Here is a 23611-nt window from a genome sequence, read left to right as displayed (position 1 = left end):
TGTCTGGAACATGCTGCTAACATTAGTTTCAGATTTCTGGAACCAACCCGTATACACTCAAACAGATTTAAATTTGATAGTGTTCCTTGAAACTATACAACTATGTGAAACTATTTGACACTATCCAAATCTAAAGTGCTCTGATTGCATGGCTATCTCAAAGTTTTGAGAAATAATTGCAATTAACTGTTCTTAGTTTATCTATTTCAATTACTGTTTAAATACACTAATTGAAATAGAGGAATCTCAGTTAATTGTAAAAGCAGTGACAACAGACAGTTTATTTGTATCTTCTGATAGTCTGCACTAATGTACTACATTAATTTCAGTTACAGATAAGCCACCTATTCTTAACATTGCTAGACACTCAACCTCATCTGATTGAATAAGGAGCATGCAAAGACAGTCAAATATTAATTCCAAGTTCTATTCTTTCTGAGTTATTCACATCCAGTCAAAGTGTTTGAAGTATAATACAAGCCACTGAACCTAGCTTCCCAGTCAAAATTGATGTAGGAGTCATAGCTTCGGCACTAGATCATACACAAGACCTAGGGCTCCATACTATTGGAAATGTGAGTCCAGAATGAGTTACAACAATTGGAAGAGAGACTGACTATTGCAAGAGGAAAGGTGCCAGTAAGTGAAAACTTGAAGGTGACTGATTGTAACAGTAATTTGGAAGGGAATTCGATTGTCAAAGATGTAAAATCTAAACAGATGTTGAAAGTGTGTCTGAGAGACAGTACAGTAAGCAGAGTGACCGAAGCTGTGGTGGGAGGTAGTACAGGTGATTGATTGTGCTAGCTGAAATGAATGATTTGCAGTGTAGTGTAAATGAGACAGCATGGAATTTGGGAGTTTCAGGTAATCACACTATGGGTAGAGTTATTGGTATATCACCCAGGTATGATAGTAGGGGAGATGAGAAAAAGGATGATGATTATGAATGTATGATAGCAAGGATATGCAAGAACAAGGATCTTGTGTATGTTGATCTATGGAATAAATTTAAGGCATAAGAAAAAGCTGTTTGGCTGAGGATGGTTTGCATCTGAGCAAGAGTGGTAATGAAAAGCTTGGTAGATTGGTTTTGGATAGAGGAAAGAGTTTATGTGGGAGGATAATAAGAACTAGACAGCAGGTTTCTGAGTGTGGGCTTTTACAATAGGTGTGTGGTAGATTGTAGTGGGATTCATGATGTTATTTCTGGGATGGTCTCAAAAGATATAGATGGTTTAAGGGGTTCAGACCTATGACAATGCTAAGAACATGATGGGATAGGGTTTAATGAGTTCTTGACTGTGCCTATTAAGATGAGTATTAAATTTGCTGAGTGTTGTGAGGATTCAAAAACAGAGAAAACAAGAACTATTAGGGAGGATGTACACATATCAGCGGCTGAATTAGAAACCTTTATGTAGATGTACGTAAATATCATTTACCTAGTGTATATGCAAAATACTTGGTCCTGTGTGTGTGTGTGTGTCACCAGGCATTCTAGGCAACTATTTAAAAATGCTGCTAGTTAGTAATTGCCAATAGTGTTGATCAAAACAGGAAAAATATCTCACATTTTGAGAACTCGTTTCTCAAAATGTGAGATATTCCAGGTGTTTAAATTAGTGGAAAAATAACCCACACTGTTTGTATAAGAGACGTGACTGTGGTACTAAGATAGTCTGTCAGGAACGAGAATCCCATCGTCTGAGGCGTGTAGAACTTCCTGTGTGCATCAACTGACTAACGCTAATTCTTGTAGATAAGCTTACATGTTAGTTATACATAGCTTTTACTTTTTCAGGACAATGTTACATTACCATCATCAGGGATCACAAAAAACAATGATATGTGCACATAGGTACTAACACTGAGAAAATTAGGCTGAATAAAGGCGTTCAGAAATCGAGTCTAGAATCCTAAACAGTGCCTCCTAGTGGGCTAAATTGGGTTGTCTTGGCTGTTGGCCTGATAATATTAAAATGTATGCTTCCCAGATTTGGGGCAGTCTCATACACCCAAATTTGCTGAAGTTTGGAAAATTTTTTGAAGCTGCTGAGGCAGATCTAAAAGTACTTTTAGATTATCAAATTAGACTTTCTACAGTCTAATTACCCAAACGATGAAATCATTCTGTTTAGAACACTGAAGTTTCCAAGGAAGATGATTAAGTATTTACTGTTCATAATGATCAAATACAAATTATTCAGCTACCTTGGAGAAGTGTATCATTTCTTTGGCTGTGTTTGTAAATTGGTGTAATTATCACAGTTTTCAGTTGTTATGGAATAATACCCATGTCGAATATCATGTTCACTAGTCTCAGAAGAATAGGATTTATTTGTTCAAAGCATGTTAAAAGGTCTGCAAGTCTTATTTTGTCTATTCCTGGAGTGGTCTTTGGTTTTAGCTGTAAGAGCATTTCCTTCAGTCCCTGTTTTGTCATGAGTGGAAAATACATGGTTTGTTGTTCACTTTATGTTGGTAATTTTTTGTTCATTGGTAGATTATCTTTTTCCAGTTGTGTGATATTGTTTGTGAAGGCAAAGTTGAATGAGTCTGCTAGTTCTTTGTGGTTCATATCCTGACCAAAGTTTTTTTTTTTAGTAAACTTTTGTGGCGAAGTTTTCTTTTTTCGAGTTAGTAATTAAGTGTAGCCTGTGTTTGCTTTGTATTGTCATTATATTCCATAAATTTTGCCCTACAAATGTTTGTTAGTTGATTTCTTGTGTTTCTGTATAATGATTAGAGCCCATATGTTGATATGATCAATGCATGATTGGTTAGTGAATTGTTGAGTACTTCTTCTCCTTTGGGGGAATTTATGGTAGGGTTTGTGTTGTACTAACTTATTATATTAAGATATGTGTTAGTGGTTGATGAAGCGTTTTGATGCTGTTCATTATAATTGAATTTTAGTAGAAGTTGTAATTTTATATAAATCAAAAAAAAAAAAAAAATTAGCTAATGCCTTTTATTCTCTTATAGGGAGTTAGCTTTTGGAGACTGTCTGGGCAGTTCAATCTCCACTGGTAGCCAATCAGAGATAGCTGGCCCAAGGCCTACTCCTGATAAAGGAATAAAAAGGTGTTAGCTGATTTTGATTTGAAATTTATTTTTCAAAAAAGGCTTGTACAACTCAGTGGAAGTGGCACTTGCTTCCTCTGTGCTAGCCACTTGAAGGTTAACTTAAGTTCTAGAAGCCAACTGGAGAAACTTTTTCTAAGCTTATCTTTGTCCAGTTCCTAAGTTAGTCGATCTCTGGCATGGACAAGCTTTTTTTTTTCTCCTGGAAACTCAGGTTTTTCATCCCGTAAACTCAAGGAAATCGACTGTAAAACCCACATTATTTCAGACAGTAACATATCCTGTTAGGGTTAGGTACCAAGAGATAGCAGCACTTGTTTGCCCATCTCTTCTTGGTTGTCGCTTATAATTAATAAGTAATGGGCCAGCTATCTCTGATTGGCTACCGGTGGGGATTTAACTGCCCCCTCAGTCTTCAAAAAGCTAGCTCACCTACTTCCTATAAGGAAATATAAAGGCATTAGCTGATTTTGGTTTTTTTTTTTAGAGATTAATAATAATAATGTAAACCTATCATGTAATATGGTCATAGTAGCCTGAACATCCCTTGAGGATATATATCAGGAAATTGATGATGATGATAAGTACAGTGTTTGCACTTTTAAGGTATAAACATTTTGAAAGGGATTAAAAGCTTATTTTTCTATTTGTATTAATTTATATATTTTTTGAATTTTTAAAATTTATTTGGCATATAATCTGGAGTCAGATACGCAATAAAACAGATGAAAAACAATAAAGCACCAGGCATTGATACTATCCCTACTGAACTGTGGTCATATGGAGGCAGCACATCAATAAAATATTTAACAACCCTATTCGATAAAATACTACAAACAGGAGAGATCCGATGACTGGAGAACTGGAAAGATCATCCCAATATACAAGAAAGGAGACAAAAGAAAACTGCAGAAATTACAGACCAATCAATTTACTCTCCCACACCTATAAAATTTTCGTAAGAATTATACAAAATATATTAAAAAACACCTATGAAGAACTGATAGGCATAGAACAAGCTGGTTTCCGAGGAAACTATTCAACAATAGACCAGATTTTCACATTGCACCAACCTAGCAGAGCTCAGCTGGAAAGACCATAAAGAACTATATTGTTGTTTTGTGGACTTTAAACAAGCTTTCGATAGTATCAATAGAGAAATCCTTCTTAAAGTTCTACTAGAAAAAGCAATAGATAAATACATAATACAGTTTCTGATAAAATATTACTCTAAGACAAATGCAGTAATTAAAAAGGACACACTCACAACAGAACTCATAGAGATCCAAAAAGGAGTAATGTCCATTATCCCCATGCCTATTCAACATATATCTAGAAGAAATTGTAAAGAAGGCAACAGACAATGAGCCTGGAATCAATGTCAATGGTTTAAACATAAATAATATCAAATATGCAGATGATCTTGTCCTTACTGCAAGAACCCCAAATGAACTACAAAGGTTGATAAACAAGCTAAACGAAACCTGTAAAGCATATGACATGACAATAAATATACAAAAGTGATGAAAATAGGGAGGAACACATCTCAGCCACCCTAAATGGAGAACAAATAGAACAAATAGACAACTTCAAATATCTTGGATCAAAACTAACAGAAACAATAGATAAACTCAAAACAATCAAACACAGAATAGCGATAGGATGGACCACCATGGGAAAATTACAGAAAATATGGAAAACAATAATTATACCAACAGTCATCTATGGTGCAGAAGTGTGGACAGTTAAGAAAAGAGAGGAGAAAAAACTGCTGGCATTTGAAATGAAATGCTTAAGAAAAATAAATAGAACAAATTGGATAGAAAAGAAAACAAACAGCACAGTCAGACGAGAATTATTATATAAAAAGACAATAATAGAAAAAATTAGAAAACAACAACTGAGATGGTTTGGACACACTGTACGCATGGATGCAGACAGACTTCCTAACTTACTAATCAATACTTTTCCAACTGAAAAAAGAAGACCCGGAAGAACAAGAATTACCTAACTGAAATCAATAAAGAACATCTCAGGATGCAGAACATATAAGGAACTTTTTCAGAGAGCGAGGAATAGAGAAGACTGGAAGATTCTGCTCAAGAGAAGACTCAACCGTCTTAGACGGAAGAGAAGAAGAAGATAATCTGGAGACTCTGCTCTAGAGACCAAACACAGAACTTTTCAAGCCATTTTGGGTCTCTAATAAATGGAGTAGTGGTCTCAAACTAGGCAACGAGATCCACCTCATGTCCATGGTGGGATTACCCAGCTGTTGGTAAGAAAGCAGATATACTAACCAAATGGCCAACCAACCAGGGAGATTTCCAGATCTTCCAATAACCAGTGTCTTAAACACTGATCTTCTCACCATTTCAAAGGAACCAAGATAATCTCGTGAATATCAGTGTTATCAAAACGTAGTTTTTTCTTATTTCCTGAAAATCTTACTTTACTTCCTCCTACTTTTGATAATGTTCCAATCTTCTCAAGATCAGTTTTCTATTTTTCATTTAACTTTCACATGTAGCTTATCCTGGCATAAATGCATTACATCCATAGCCACCTCATCCTCCAGAAAAATTTGGCATTCATCGTTGTTCAAAACTACTTCCCTCCTGTGCAACTCCTACCACTATGTAAATCCAAAATCCACCCAACCTAAATATTGTTCTCACATTTGCAATGGTGCACTCAAAACCTCTAAGAATTCTCAGTTGTATCAACGGAGAATTATTGTATACAGAAGACAGAAACCTATGACTCTTCTCTTACAGACTCCCTCCAATCACTCTCTCATAGATGCTGTTTCTGCATGGTCTTTTTTACAGGTACTTTCTTGGGTAGTACTCCACCAAACTGGCCATTATCATTCTTCCACTTTCCTCTAATGAAGAAAAGAAGCAGCCACCTATCGACATTGATATATAAGGAGGGTGGGAGAACTGAAAAATTCTGATAAATACCTAAAACAAAAATGATATTAAAGCAAATCTTCTTATATATTCTAAAAGAAAAATAACAAATTATTACAATTTGATGAAACATGGGGGTTAAAGGATTTTAAGATAGATATGTTCTTTCTTATAGCTGTATCAGTTGTTTTAATATAATTTTTGTTCTAGGTGTTCATCAGAACTTTTCAGCCCCCCGCTCCCCCTTGTACAGTTCAAATTCAGACTAACCAATAAATGCAATCCCAAATTTTCAAAAAAACAGATTCCTTCTTTCTCCATAACCATATGCACACATGTCACTTTTATAGGTTTTGTGACCTTTTATGTGTGTCAGAAAAAAAAAAGAAAAAGAAAAAAATATATATATTATATATAAAGATGGAAATCATTAAATTCCATCAAGCTTTCGAGGAATTATTTTGCCAATAAAAATGAAGATATAATATATAAAGGGGTGGGAGGAATTTTTTCATTGCCCAGACTTGAACCTAGGATGCTGACTACAATATAGCTAAACACATAAAGTAAAACCCCTTTTTTACACTTTTCAGGGGACTGATGGAAAAAAGCGTAAATAGCAGGAAATGTAAAAAAACATTAAAAAAAAGCTAAAAGATGACTTACTGCTAGTATGTGAGTCTACAACAGAAAATGACACAACATTTAATAACTGAAAATAAATGAATTTACAATTACTTACATTTATCTATTGAAAAAAAATCTTTAATTGTTGATTTTTTTTTTTTTTTTTTTTTTTGACATAGCGCCAGATTGCTTTACATTGAGTTCAATGCTTGACTTGTGTTTTACTATCGTGTTCAAAGTGGACATGGAGAGTCCAAGAACTTTTGCTAAATGCACAAGTGTTCTGGCATGCTAATCTACATGTCGCAGAATTGCCATCTTTTCTTCTACTGAAATACATTTTCTGTTTTTTTTCTCCATGATCCACCATGGCAACTTTCACACGCTAAATTACGTAGCAGAAATTCTGCAACATCAATTCACACTGTGATTGAAAAATCACTGTATCGCTCATCACTACTGCAAGCATACAAGTCACTATGATGGCAGAAACAAAACTACATTCGCAAGCAATACCATCTGGGAACAGAAATCGATTCGAAAACCAGTATTGCCAACCGAGAAAAAAATGCAAATCACGGGAAATAGTGTCCACATCAAGTTGTTAATGGCGGGAAAACAATATATCGTTGGTCCCGTCTTAAGAATAGGCCTTAAGACGGGACCAACAGAAAATGACACAAATGGCTGGAAAGCGTAAATTGCGGGAACGTAAAAATGGAGTTTTACTGTATTGTACTAACGAGCAGTTTTAATTGTTTACATATATCATTATCATCAGTTTCCTGATATGCACCCTCAAGGAGCATTATGATTCAGTTTACATGATTATTAATCAGCACTTTTTATGCACTCTAGACCTATATTTTTAATTTTTACATTACAAATGGCACAATTGACTGATGTCATCTAGGTCATAGATGAACTTTGTTACCCAGTGAAATACCACCACTCTACTTAAGTGGATACAAGTTTTTCATCCCAGAAAGTATGAACCCAGTATGTTATGTTTAAATGCGTGGATTCCAGTAGAGCATATGCATTTAATTAGTCACCACTCCAATATTGTTGTATCTAACATTTCGTGATACTAAGGCACTTCTGACTGAATTAATCCACTTAGATCTTGGTCTTCCTCTGGGGATTTTTAATGTCATCTCGGCACCTGTTTTGATAAGCTTTCTTCTCCCATTCTGTTTAAGTGGCCATACCACCTAAAATTAGCTCAGCTAACACATTTCCTGACTGCTAACAATGCCAAGTTCTTTCCTAATATCATCATATTTAATATGATACTACCACTGATGCCATCATCTGTTCTGTCCCTTAATCTTTCTCAAAACTCTCATATCTGTGGTCTTTATCTCTGATCAAGTGCTTTATTTCTAATCCAACTCTCAGATCCATAAGATAAAATTAGTTTGAACACTGGCTTGTATACTGCTGATTTAATGTTTTGGTTAATTTATCTCTTATTCCATATAAATTTATTCATCTGGCTTTCCACCATACCAGCTTCACTTGTTCTGTTGTCTATTTCCAAATTTAACTTGCAATCTTCACTAAAAATTGTGCCTATTTAAACAGCTGATATATTTTACTTGTTTTATAGGTTCTCCATTGAGAATGCAACTGAAACTTTCTATGCTGCTGCCTATTTTCATACTTTTGATCTTTTTACTGCCAATTTTCATGCCAATTAACTAAATTGAATAACAGCTGTTATTCAATTTAGTTAGAGAATCCTGGAGTCTTATACTGGATGAATACAACATTGTGTTTTAGGAATACAACATTGTGTTTAGGAATACAACATTGTCTGTGTAAGGCAAAGAACTATGTTTGATATTTATGAGAAAATTTTTAAATAATAATAATTCATCATTAAAAATTGATTTTATAATTAAAAAATATGCTCAAACAGAAAATATTTCCTGATTATATAAAATTACCATTTCTCTTGCCTGCTTTTTTCTTCTGGACTTCTGTTTGTTGCTGAAATCTTCATCATTTACTTCAATGTAATTATGCAGCTCTTTGCATGTGATAGTCTGATAATTTGTTGGCAATAAATTATTTAACAAAAATGAAGAATTTCGTAAATAGAATGCTGTTGCTTTACTACAAAATATTCCATGCAGTTTATCCACTGCCATCTTAATATTTTTCTCCTTGGTATCTTAAAAAAAAGAAAAAGAAATTAATTCATAATGAAATTTGAGTACATCAAAATCAAAAATATATTTTCAGAATTTAATAAGTTTAATGAAAGTAAATACTTAATACTTAAAAGGGATTATATCAGAACTTAGAAACTACATAAACTTGTTGAAGCATATAAAACAGACACGATAAGCTGCATGAAAATGCATACTGCTTAATATAGAAATAATAATAATATTTTAAAAATATGAATAAGAACATTCCTGCATAGTAGATGAACTTGCATAATACCTTTGCATACTGTTTTTCTTATAACACACAACAAGAATGATGATTTTAGAGTTAGTTTGTATATCATAAAGAGAGACATTTTTAGTGCCTCCGTAGTGCAATTGGAAGAACAACGGTATGTTGCGCCCTTCGATTCTCATCATGATGGGAGGAATCTTTATATGGACGTTTTTCAATCGAAGGTGAGTTAACCGATCTCATATGGTGGTAGCAGGGTTTTTTCTCCCAGAAACTTAGGTTTTTCATCTCGCATACAGACAAATTGGTCCTTCAGAACACACGCAATTTAAAGATAAAAAATACTAGCTGTGGTATTGGCCAGTAGATGGCACTGATGATGATGATTGGTAGTAGAAGTTCGGTGTAGTGGTGGAGAGGGAGAGTTGTACAATAGGTGTCCTCCTGCGATGAGTCTTCGGACTCCTTGGAGGTGTCACGAATAATAATAACATACAACAGACTGACTACTAGATTTAGAAGACTTCCATGACAGCTAGAAAATAATCTTGTTACCATTATTCTATCATGTGTGCTTGGAGGGAGTCCACATAGTGGTATTTAGGAATGGCACAGGTGAGACTATGATCTATAGAGTTGGGTGAAATTCTTCATGTATACAGGCTTAGAATATAATTCATTATTATATATTCAACATCTCTCCAATATGTTAATCTATTTTATTTAAAAGATTAAATGAAAGAAATGCAAACCTCACATACCTTCCAGATCCATGTTGCTTTCAACATCACTTATGTCCATGCAGAACCATCCTACTTTTCCTAACAGAAACCTAGTCTTCTTCAGTCATTTGGGTGGCTGTGAGTGCATGCACATATGAGGCAAGTGAGTATGAGAATGAACAAAAAGTACAGAATCTAGTTTTTCAAGCGATATAAATAGGGTAGTCAATAATCTAATAGACAAGCTTAGGTGCTGAATGGTATTCATAACTTATTTTAATGTTATTAACACCAAAAGGACTATTTTATAAAAAATATATTTATTAACTGGCTTATATTTTGCTGGATTTCATTTTTAACTGGAGAGCTATATTATTCTTGCTTTTCTCAGAATTAAAGAAAAGTTAAATTCAGCAAATCATCATCATCATCAAATTCCTGCCATGTACCCTCAAGGGGTGTACAGGATATGATAGTACTACATGAAAAAAATTACATCATTATTAATTTCCTATCTACAATTTTCCTCCAAATCAGTCTGTTACTTGTCAAGACTCCAACATTACCAGATATTATATTTCTATCGTCTAAAGCACTTTGTACCGTATCAATCCACCTATATCTTGATCTTCCTCTGGGTCGTTTTGCTGCCAACCTGGCAGAGAACACTTGTTTTGCTAATCTTTCCTCGCCCATTCTGTTTAAGTGACCATACCACCTAAGATTAGCTCTGCTAATGCATTCCTGGATGCTGACAATGTCAAGTTCTTTCCTAATATCCTCATTTTTAATATGATATTGCCATTGATGCCATCTGTTCATGCCTATAATCTTTCTCAGGACTCTCATATCTGTGGTCTCAATTCTTTGGTCAAGTGTTTTACTTCTGACCCAGCTCTCGGATCTATAAGTTAAAACTGGTTTGAACACTGTCTTGTACAGCTAATTTAGTGTTCCGACTGATTACTCTCTTAGTCCATATGAATTTATTCAATTGACTTCCAACCATACCAGCTTTGCTGATTCTGCTGTCTATTTCTATATTTAATTTACCATCTTCAGTAAAAATCGTGCCTAAATAGCTGAAATGTTTTACTTGTTCCACAGGTTCTTCATTCACAACACAGTTGACATTTTCAATGATTATGCCTATTTTCATTGTCTTTGTCTTTTTATTGCTGACCTTCATACCATATGTATTACAACAGCTATTCAATTTAGTCAGAGAATCTTGCAGACTTGTAGCAGATTTATTTAGAAGTATAACATCATCCGCATAAAGCAAAGAGCTGACATTAACATCTCCAATTTTGATATCATGTTTAATACCACTTTCCTTCATAATGTGATCCATATAGATAATGAATAACAGAGGGGATAATGTGCATACTTGTCTCACACCAGATTTAACATTAAACCATCTTCCTGTATTTCAATTCTAACTGCTGACTTACAACTCAAATAAAGACTAAGTATTGCTTGATATAATGCCCCATTGACACCATATAACTGAAGCGTATTGAATAGCTTCTGTCTTGGCACCTTGTCATATGCCTTTTCCAGATCGACAAAACTTAAATACAGATCTTTGTTATATTCCCATGCTTTCTCGACTATTTGTCGTAAAGTGAAGATCTGATCCTGACAGCCTCTATTTGGCCTGAATCCAGCTTGTTCTTCACCAAGCTTTTCTTCCACAATTCTTCTCAACCGTTTCTCAAGTATACTTGCATAGATCTTGCCAGGAACACTCAGTAGGGAAATACCTCTGTAATTCTCACATGCAGTTTTATTTCCCTTTTTATATATGAGTACTATGAGAGCTCTACTCCAATCATCAGGAATTCGTCCCTCTGTCCAGGCTTTCTACACTATGCAGTGCAGCCACTGTAAGACTTTTATGCCACCATACTTCAGCATTTCTGGTCGAATATCATCTACTCCTGCTGCCTTTCCACATTTCAAGCCTTTGATGGCTTTTTCTACTTCAAGTATTGCTTGAAGTAGAAAAAGCAGTTTTTCAAAGTAATTACTCCATACTTCAAGGATATCTTTTTCTCCTGTTTTCATGTCACCTTTATCATCTCTAACTCCTTTTACAGCACTCTTTCCTCCATTCCTAAGCTTCTTCAACAACCTCCAGAATATTTTGCCACCTTCTTGATATTTATTTTCTATATTCTTGCCAAAGTCCTCCCACGACTTTTGTTTAGCTAGTTTTACACACTGTTTAGCTTTCTTACATTTGTCTCTGTATTCTGCGAGAGTAAAAGCTGACTTATTTGCCAGGAACTTTTGATATGCTTTTTTCTTTTCCTTCACTGCCTCTTTAACTTCCTGTGTCCACCAGGGAGTTCTGATTTTTTTATCCTTGCACACAACCTCACCACATGCCTCTCTGGCAGAATCAATCAATGTTTTCTTCAGAGTTTGCCACTGAATCTCCAAGGTTTGATTCCTGTTCTCAAACTCTTTCATTTTCTTTTCAATAATCTTTCTGTATTTTAGTCTACAGTTCGCATCTGAGAGCTGCTCAACTTTTATTCGCTTTAAAACTTTCTTGCATGTTATTCTTTTCAATATGAAATTCAATTTTATCCTGCTCAAGATTAAATAGTGATCAATTCCAATTTCAAATCCTCTGTACACTCTGGTGTCCTGCACCAGGGAGAAAACATCACTATCAACAATAACATAGTTAATGAGACTTCTTATTCCTTGCCTCTTCTCTCCATGTGAATTTGTGCACATTTTTATGTTGGAACATGGTGTTAGTAATAACCAGTCCATGTCCTGAGCAGAAATCCAACAGATATTTGCCATTATTATTAGCTTTGCTCTTTTCTCCAAATTTTCCCAAAACATTTTTGTATGTCTCACAATCATTTCCTACTCTGCTATTTAGATCCCCAACAAGGACCAACTTTTCATTTTTCATTGTGTCAGTTGCTTTTTCTAAAGCCTCAAAAAATTCCTCCACTTCTACCTTAGTAGAACCTTCTGTGGGACCATAGGCACAAATAAGTCTCATTGTCCAGTTTCCCATTCTCATACTTGAGACTGACTGCCATTCAAGAAGATTAGCCTCGTATTTTGTGTTGAATACTATGGCTACTCCTTCTTTTCCTTGATTGTCATTGCCTGAATATAACATTTTGTATTTATTGCTCAGAAAGATCTACCAGTTTTGGTCTTTTTTTGTTTCAGTCACCCTTATTATGTTGATCTGGTACTTATCTAATTCCTCAGCTAGCTCCATTTCTTTGCTATTCAGGCTTCTTACGTTGATAGTACCGATCTTTAACTCTGGTGATGTTGAGTTGGGGTTTATTTTCAGATTTGTTCCAGTAGGTGACTTTTCGCTGTTCGCCCTGGTTCCCTGGCAAAAACAACGGGGGCCTTGTTTAACCGGGCGACGCCCCAGCCAGCATGAAATTTTGTCATGTTGTACCATCATTCTATATTTTGGTTTAACCAATAAGAATACAAAAAAGTTTATTTTCCACTTGGTTAGAGTATAATAAATTTAGTTTAATCCTTTATCCAAGTGTGAGCAAACAAAGTTTGCGCCTGAAAGTATCTTCAGGACTGGGTTAAGATGGTACAACACCAGGGCAACTCGTTGCAAAGGTGGAGCAAGCTACCAACACTCCTATCTCAGGATCTCCTATAATGCAAAACACATCTCCTTGCGGATATGTCTAATGTTATGCATTAAGGGAAGGGCCACTACCCAGACTAGTTTCGACCTTTATTGAGGTCTCTTCAGTGGGAGCCAGGCCCAAGTGGAGATATTTACCATCTTAACCCAGTCCTGAAGATACTTTCGGGCGCAAACTTTGTTTGCTCACACTTGGATAAAGGATTAAACTAAATTTATTATACAATAAGAATACAATTTGGTCGGCTAAATTCCAAATTGCCAGCCCATCCTCGTCCGTTCAGTATCCAAGTAGATACCCAACAGGGTGCACCAAGAGAAGGTGAGGATTGGACATTAGGTCAGAAGCCCTGGTCGGTTCTCCGCATTCCTTTAAAGGCTATGTGGAGGTCTCCTCTCAGTTATACAGCTTTGACCCTTAAGCACCCCTTAAATTCAGCAAAGGCACATCATATTTTACTGATGGGCATGTTTAGCATTCTTATGGAAACAATTTGCCACTACTCTATTCATAGAGCTTACATAGTTCTATAACCACTCTACATGAAGAACTATTTAATCTTTTAAATCCTGAACTGTTCTACATCACATCTTCCAAGTTTTGGCAAAAAAAAAAAATAAAAAATCACAACAGCCAAAAGAAGGCACCTGAAGAAATTTGAAATCCTACAACAGTGCCAACGTACCACGTGTCAACTGCAACTTCGACGAGATCGTATGGTCATAATTTTATCGTCGAAGGTGCTTACAGAAGAAGCTAAGAATGCTCTCAGTCTAGGTCATAACTTTGCCATTACACCTAAACAAATTCCAAAACTAGAAATCATGATGAATGTAGAATGGGACATCTACAATCTTCCACCTTCGATAGCTAATACTGTGTATTTAGACATAGCAAGTTATGTCTAAACAAGGCTAAACTACCAAAAAGTAATATACTATAGAATGAAATAGCTACCTTAAAAATGTTATATAAGAATAAAAAATATATATATATTTTAGATGATAAGGGAAATGTAACAGTTATCATGAGCCGAGAGGATTACAACAACAACAAAAAAAAAAGCGCAAAAATCTCCAATATGACAGTTCTACTTACCAAATTATAGATTGAGATCCCACTATGTCTCAAAAGGAAAAAAGTCTGCAAATTATTGAAAAAAGTGATTTCTTGTCCAAAAGAAATCATCTACAAAATAAAACCAGTTCATGTTAAACTACCCCATATTTATGGGGTACCTAAAATCCACAAATCCAATATTCCACTATAGTTAATAGCATAGACAGTTCTACTTATAAACTTGCCCAACAGTTAGCTGAGTCTCTTGTCCCTCCCTCCTTACTGGCATCTTCTCTACTTTGGTAAAAAAAAAAATCCATCCATTTCAAATCATTAGTTAAAAATCATATACTTAAAAATTCAGACAAAACGGTTAGTATTGATGTCACTTCTTTATTTACTATTGTACCACTAATAGACACTCTTAATTTAATAAAGTCTAAATTTTTTCCCTGATATTTTTGAGTTATTCAAATTTGCAATGTATGCAGGTTACTCTACATGGAGAAGAAAAATCCACAAACAGATTAATGGTACTGCTATGGATCCCCCCCCCCCCCACACACACACATACTTTAGCTAACTGACTTTTACATGGAACACTGAAAACAAATTACTTACTACAGCTACATACAAGTCCCTAAGTTGTTATGCTTTGACGATGTGGTTGCCATTTGGCCCCATGGACAAGACACTTTGGATGCTTTTGTCACCTACTTAAACAGCCAACACCCTAAAATTCACTTCACAGTTGAAAAAGAATTTAAAAACTGTTTGCCTTTTCTTGATACATTGCTAGCAATTTACAATCTACCTAATTGTTCTTTTTTTTTACATGCATATGTATTTAAATAGATAAAGTACGTAATTACATACCATGTCTGATAAAAGTGCAGAAAAGTTAGCAGAACTTGGTGTTAAGAAGGCACAGAAATCAATCACACTTGAAAAGAAGATGGAGGTGATTCAAACAATGGAAGATGGGCAGACACGTGCTAATGTCTGTAGAAGTATGAACTTACCTCCATCGACTGTTACTACAATTATGAAAAATGCAGATAGAATAAAACAGTCTAACGCAACAATCTACGGCAGTACTAAATGCAAAACATGTAAGTTATAGCAGGGGTAAACTTCATGAAAAAATGGAAAAATTATTATTATTATGGGTGGATGACTTGAATCAGAAAAACATTTCTTTGACGCAGGCTGTTATAACTGAGAAACAAAAACAATTTTTGAGGATCTTAAAAAGATAGTTGGAGGCGAAGAAACATTTTTAGGAAGCAAAGGTTGTTTCATGAGATTTAAGTCTTGAAGTATATGTCATAGTGTCAAATTATGTGATGAGACGGCAAGTGCAGATGTTGCGGCAGCGGCTGCTTTTCCTAAGGAATTTCAAAACTGTGTAGAACAAGGAAGTTATCCTCCTGATCTCATTAACATCACGCACCTTCATTTCCTGTGAAGAATGTTCCGCTCCAGGTTTTAAAGCCTGCAAACGATAGACTTATACTTTTGTTGGGTGCAAATGTCTCTGGAACTTCGAAGCTTAAACCAATGTTGGTGTACCATTCACAGACACCACGTGCCTTCAGGGGTCTAAACGCCATGCTGCCAGTCTATTGGAAATGGAACAAGAAAGCTTGGGTTACACAAGACATTTTATAGATTGGTACACAAATTATTTTTGTCCTACTGTGCTTCTCTTCTGTAAAAAAAATGATTTGCCAGCCAAAGCATTGCTTCTCTTGGATAATACCCCTGGACATCCTCAAAACCTTGCTGAAGTAAGAACACCATTGGATGTTAAGGTTGTTTACATTCCCCCAAACACAACATCGCTTTTGCAACTGATGGATCAGGGGATTATATCAATCTTCAAAGCCTATTACCTCCATATAACATTTATGGAAATGGCAAGAGTCTTGGACACTTCAGGAAAAACTATTAAAGACTATTGGCAGTCATTCGATATTTTGAAGGGCATTAACATCAAGGCACGTGGTGTCTTGATGTTGTTAAATGAAAAGGAGTATAATCGCATCTATTCGACCTTACACTGAACTCCTTAAAGAAAGAAAAAGAAAATCTAGGCAGTTAACACTAGATACTTTTTTCAAAAAAAAAAAAAAAAAAAAAAGCAGGTGATACGAAACCAGGAACTTCAACATAGAAATATGTAATATCTTTTCGAAGTTTCATATTTTTTGTATATAATTTTGTTTTGTTTTCATTATTAATAATTTTATTTTAACAAATATATATGTATTATTATCAAAGCTTTAAATATAATAATGTTATATATACTTCATGTGCATATTTTTAGACAGCACGGAACATAACTTGGTACCTACCATTAAAATTGGGTTCGTTTTATGCAGATTCGGTTCACACCCATTTTTTTCAGGAATGGAAGTGAGGCGTAAACCGAGGGCTGCCTGTACTCACTATAAATATTAAAATGATAGTGTGATAATACACAGCCCTGATAATATACAGGGTGTTCGGGATAAATTTGACAGTTTCGCAAGGAAAAAGAAAATCTTCTTTGTATCTATTAAATTTAATGAATTGACAAAAAAACATTACAGGCAGAGTTAATTACAATACTATCAACAAGATTTACTCAAAATAACCACCATTAGCATCGATCACAGCTTCAATTCTGCTTCGGAACCTCGAACAAGCTGATGCTACAGTCTCCCTGGGAAGGGCCGCAAAAACTGTTTTAATTTTATCCATTAACTGGGCTTTTGTATTACTGGAAGTGCGATTGGTGTCTTTTTCAACTGCGCCCCATACAAAATAATCCATGGGGTTAAGGTCTGGGGAGTTTGGAGGCCAAACATTTGGACTGGTGAAGTCGTAGAAATTTTCAGACAACCATTTTTGACTTTTCCCAGAGGTGTGGCAAGGGGCCGAATCCTGCTGCCATACATACGGCCTACCATTGGCTACCCTTGTTATCCAGGGCTTGACTACAGTTAGCAACTCCACGAACAAAGCCTGAATTCCAATGCCAGGGTTCTTCAACACCTGTTCCTGCAGATTTGCGAGGAATTCTGCTGTACGAACGCAATCAGATCGTCTGCTAGGGATCTTTCTTCTTGCTACATCCTCGTAGTCACCATTGCAAGTCTCTAGTTCATGCCTGATTGTTTTTACTGTATTCAGGGAGCATTGGGCAGCAGTCGTAATATCCTTATTTTGATGGCGGGCACGAATCATCATGATACAAGTTATTCTCTTCCATGATTCAGGTGGGTTCCAGCTATCCATCCTTTCTGACATCTTGTATATGAATGAAGAAGGGTCCAAACTTTTAAATGAAGAGAAGTGTGTGTTAATACATGTAACTTACGGAAAAATATAATTAATTATAAATATGTCAAATTTATCCCGAACACCCTGTACTTAATCAGTATATTAATCAGTATTAATCAGCTCAAGTATTCTGATTGCTCTCATCACATTTCCTAGTCTGTTATGATCAACAGTCAAATGCTTTCTTATATTCAATAAAACAGATGAATCCTTCCTTTTGAAATTATCTTGTTCTTTCTATCATAATTCATCTCATGTTCACTACCTGGTCTTTAGTTCCTCTACTGCTCCTAAAACCTTCCTGTTCTTCTGGTATTCTATTCAGATAGAGTTTCAGCATTTTTTGGATCACTTTTAACATAATGTTACCTGCATGTGAAAAAATTAAAAAAATTAAAGCAATGGTTCTGTAATTATCACAAGCTCTAGGATTTGACTTTTTTTTTTAAATGGAATGAGTAGTGATTTTTTTTTCAATCTTGTGGCCAGTATGCATTCGCACAAATCTGTTGACATATTTCAGTTAATATATTCACTACTTCATATCCAGATGATCTCAACATTTCCACTGATACTTCCTCAGCTCCAGGAGATTTTACTTTTGCCAGCTGTTCCATTGCCATAACATAACCATAACACACACTTTACTGTTTATTATCATAGTTTGAATAAAAACTTTAGTTTAATATAACTAAAATCTACATTCGACGTTTTGACTTTTATGTCAAGGTCATCTTCTGGAGCATACAACTATACACAGAAAACAAGCTACACTACAATCAAACTAGTTTGTTAAAGATACTGACCAACCGTTACAACAATTGTTGGCCTGACCTCTGGTGGAAAAAAAAAAAATTATACATCAACACTAGAGTCCTATTATTAGTGTTATCTGTTGGTTGTAGAAATACATTGGGCGCAACAACAAGTATCTATCTATATACATATATTAAGTTTTTATTCAAACACAGTAGCTGTCTCCATAATTTTCAAAAATGGATTTGGATCACCGTGTAAGCTAAAAAGAAAGTATTTATTATCATAGGTTTCTCAACAAATTCACCCCTTTCAAATTCTCTTTCAATATTAATACCTTTCTTGTAAAATCCTCTAAATACTCTTTCAATCTTTTTTTTTTACTTCTTCCTCCATCAAACATTTCTCCCAAATTACTCCTATCTAGGAATAAACTTTCCTGTAACTTATCTTTCTAACAGCTTCCCTGTTCTACAAGTAATGTTACTTTCTTTGATTTCTCTGCATCTTTCGTTTATATTTTTTCTTTCCTAACCTGTCCCCGTAAATCAACTATCTAACTCCTTTTTGTTTCACTGAAGTTTCATTTTTCTTCTTCTGAGAACCATTTACAAACTTTCTTTCTTGTTGGTTTTACACAGATTCTTCTTTGCTTCTTCTATTACCGTATACTTTGCTTCTTCTCACAGTTCTAATTCTCTTCCTATCTTACGTAAGCTTGTTAATTTCTTTTAGACTTCTACTTCATTCATACGGCATAAATCAAATCTGATACAGTCCTTTCTTTCTTCTAAACTATTAATTTCAACTTAACTTCGGAAATCAATAATTCATGATCCATTTCCATTGCACAGTCTGCACTAAGTAGTGTTTTTGACCACTTATTAACATTCTACTGGCAACAATATAATCTATCTGATTTCTGTGTTTTCAGGGAAGTAAATGTGTACAATCTTCTTTTATGGTGTTGAAAATAAGTGTTAGCAATAAAAAAAAATTGCTTACAATATAAAACTCCAACCAAATTTTCCATTAGAATGCAAAAGTGGAATCTTTTGTATCCTAATCATCTAACATCAACAGAAAATCTATCTTCTGAATTGAACAGTACTGTAGTGTTCAATAGTGAACACTACTTGTTGCAATCTATTTATTTATTTCCGTCTCTCATCCTCACTTGCATTTGTAGTTGGTGCATTCAACTGCCAAATTACCCCGATGGGCACTAAATAAGTAATTATTATGGGTGACTTAAATTATCTGAACACTAATTGGTAGCAGAGAAAATTCTTGACAAGAATGAAGGAGAATTTATTGAGCTGTTGCAAAATTTTCTCAAGAAGCATCTGAAACAAGCAACTTGGGACCAAAGCATGTTAGATTTAATCACAGCATCAGAAGGTGTCTCAAGTTAAGAATGTGACTTTTTTTTTTGCCACTAGTTGGTTACAGTGATCATGACTTGCTGACCTAGGAAGTAGCCCATAGTATCAGTTACTGAATAGGTAAGATATTAGCAATGCATGGGAAGCTTTCAAAAGATGCTTAAATGAGGCAGTATCTGAATATGTTCTTATTTATCAGCAAGAGATCTATAAGAAAATCATTATGAAAAAAGTAATATCAGGAGAATAAGAGTGAGAGAAGTAATGAAATATATAAAGTACAGGCCAGAAAAGTTGAGTATCATATGGAAAGATAAGTTGTAATATGGAGAGAAATTAATTGCACAGACTAAAGATAACCCAGAGGAATTTTATCATTATGATGCAAGTAAAAGAAAGAATGAATATGGAAGAATAACTCTACTGAAAGCAGATTGTACCCTGGTGGCAGAAATAGATGTGAATGTTCAAATAATAAATGCTCACTTTGCTAAAATCTATCACCCTGGTGTATATAACATGGGCGTCTGCAGAGGTGGACAAACGGGGCACTTGCTTTCTGGATCTACTTATGAAAAAAAAAAACCCAAAAATTAGATAATTAAATAAAAATTTATTGATGTAATTATTTGTCTCCAAGCTTTGACTCCCCTGGAAAATTTTCTGCAGGCACCCATAGTATATAACATAGTGTATAGTGCTACCACTACATTGAATGAAGAGAAAGAGGTGCATCAGGAAGTACTAGAATTGCTGCATAACCTGGATAAGAATTTGACAATAGGGACAGGTGGGATATTAGTATGTATGGTCAAGAATGTTTAGCTGAATTGGTTAGACTTGACTTGTTTTGCATAACCTGAGTCTCAGCTCAGGAAAAGTAACACAGGAATGGAAAAAATGTATCATAGTTCCATTGTACAAGGGTGATGGTGTAAAGACTGATATTTCCAACTATTGACCTATCAGTATCTCTGGAGTGATGTGAAGATTTAACAGAAATTGTAACGTTTTTTTAGCCCATTTTTTAGCTGACTCCCAAGTTGGACAATCTTTGGCATGGGAAAATAGGGTGTTTCCTCTCAAAAACTCAGGTTTTTAATCTCATAACTTAAGAAAAGTTGACCATAGAAATCATAGTGCAAGTTTTTAATTTGCATACAAAAATGGGTTGCCAAAGAAGCTATACTTTGCAAAGAACAGCATGAGCTTACTAAAGGAGGTCATGTCTGAGCAATTTGCTCTTATTTTATAATAATTACATTTTATAATTACAGCTGAGTTGGAAAAACAGAATAGATACCCCGTGATACTGTTGGACTTAACATGTTAAGGCATTTTATAGGATATCATATGAAAGACTGTTGCCTTTCATGTAGTATCCTACATAGAAATCACCCTAATATAGAATGATTTCTATGGTCAACTTTTCTTAAGTTGGGAAATTAAAAACCTAAGTTTTTGAGAGGAAACAACCTATTTGCCCATGCCAAGGATTGTCTAACTTGGGAGTCAGCTAAAAAATGGACTAAAAAAGCTCCTCTAATCAGAGACTAGAACTGAACTTGATAATAATCTTTCTTCTGGCAGTATAGTACTAGGGAAGCAATCTTAAGGATTTTAAAGTTCTTAATGATAAATATGTTGTTTGTTGAGTGAACCTCCTATGATGAGTCTACTGACTTCATGGAGGTTGATGTGATAATAACATTAATTTTCTAATTCACTGCAACAGTTGATTGGAAATATAATACAAGATTAGCCTGATGGGCATAGGATTCTTTTGATAGTCAATTGACAAGATAGTGTACAAACTGGAGAATATGGGGATGGCTAACAGATTGGTTAGACAGACTGGCTTTCTGAATAATACTAAAGTAGAGCATGGCAGAGCAGTGTTCCAGAAAAGAAAGTTATAAACGGAAACTTACAAACGGAATTGCAATAGTTTTTATATATTGAATATCTTCTTGTTTTCTTTGTGGTGGTTCAGAGAAAAGAACTTTATTGACTAGTCTTCTTGGATAGCCGTTCAAGTACAGATTGTTGGAAATTAATGTTAACTCATCTTGAAGGATCTCGTTGTCTGTTGTGATGCGAATCACTCTCTTCTTTACCATGATACCAATGAATTACTACGCAATTTATCCAACTGGCCAACAGACTCAATTAAAAAACTAAAATCCATGCATCCTTTAACTCCAAGACTCTATGGCGTTCCAAATGTGCACAAAGATGGTATTCCTTTACGCCCAATCGTTGATGCAATCAACTCTCCTACCTACTTATTGTCAAAACATCTCTCGAAACTCTTACAACAACACATCCACAACTCAGAGAGTTACATTAAAAACTCCGGACATTTGTGAAAAAGCTAAAAAACATCAACATATTGGATAATGATCTTCTAGCCAGCCTAGATGTCACCTCTCTCTTTACAAACGTTCCTGTAGTGGAGGTCATTGACATCTTAAGTTACCTTGTTCCCACAAGATATAACCCCACTGTTTGCTCACTGCCTAAATTCTAACTACTTTTCTTGGAAAAATAAGATCTACCAACAATTAACAGGCTTGGCGATGGGGAGCCCACTCTCACCTTCATGTGCTGACCTCTTTATGGAAGACTTAGAAAATAAAATCCTATTCCAAATTATTGACAAACCTAAAATTTGGTTCAGACATGTGGACGATATCTTTATCGTGTGGAACAACAACAACAACAAAGATGACCTATATCATTTTCTCAAAAAGATCAACTCCTTCCATTATTCTATTAAATTTACTCTGGAACTTGAAAGAGAAAAACAACTACCGTTTTTAGACATCTTAATCAAAAAACAAATTGATGGCAGTATAAATCTATCAGTGTACAGAAAACCGACCAATGCAGGTCGCTACCTACATTTCAGCTCCTCTCACCACATCTCACATAAACTCAGCATTGTACACCTGTTAAAGAAGAGCGCGATTCGCATCACAACAGACAACGAAACCCTTCAAGATGAGTTAACATTAATTTCCAACAATCTGTATTTGAATGGCTATCCAAGAAGACTAGTCAATAAAGTCCTTTTCTCTGAACCACCACAAAGAGAACAAGAAGATATTCAACATATAAAAACTATTGCAATTCCGTTTGTAAGTGGCATCTCCAACAAGCTCGCAGCCTCCTCAAACAACACAAAATAAGAGTAACATTTAAACCAATAGAATCTATTCATAAACTACTAAGATAAGATCTCCAAAAGACAACCACCCTTTCTATAAATATGTTGGAGTTTATAATATTCCATGCTCGTGTGGCTCTAGTTACATCGGACAGACTTCGAGAAGCCTTGAAATCAGGCAAAAAGAGCACATTGGCTATGTCAAAAACAACAGACAGGACATTTCAGGACTATCGTCTCATTTCTCTACAACTAACCATGTAATCGAGTCGGACAAAAAGTTGTTCCCCTTACTTAGAGGAAGATTACCATTCAAGAATTTTCAAAGAAGCAGCCACAGTTGCCCATTCTACTGTCAACCTTAACAGAAATCAAGGCCTAATACTTCCAGAGATATGGAAAACCCTAATTAAATCTCTAAAAACAAAAGAAATGAACTTTAATACAAACTACAGAAAGTTCTTTAGCAACAGTTAGCTAATCTTGTACA

General features: G+C 35.0%; 1 protein-coding gene across 1 annotated transcript in view; it reads right to left on the bottom strand.

Moving 5' to 3' along the window:
* Ufsp2 (UFM1 specific peptidase 2) overlaps nt 1-23611 on the bottom strand; it is a 245905-nt gene that overhangs the window by 175373 nt on the left and 46921 nt on the right. The window contains exon 4 of the mRNA XM_090396020.1: nt 8582-8808. Within this exon, the coding sequence (XP_090252146.1) occupies nt 8582-8808 (227 nt within the window). The remainder of the gene's footprint in view (nt 1-8581; nt 8809-23611) is intronic.

This window comes from Typopeltis vanoorti, chromosome 7 (assembly GCF_054136105.1).
Source record: "Typopeltis vanoorti isolate ZY-2024b chromosome 7, IOZ_Tvanoo_1.0, whole genome shotgun sequence".
NCBI classification, from domain to species: domain Eukaryota; kingdom Metazoa; phylum Arthropoda; class Arachnida; order Uropygi; family Thelyphonidae; genus Typopeltis; species Typopeltis vanoorti.
This window is presented reverse-complemented; position numbering and strand designations above follow the sequence as displayed.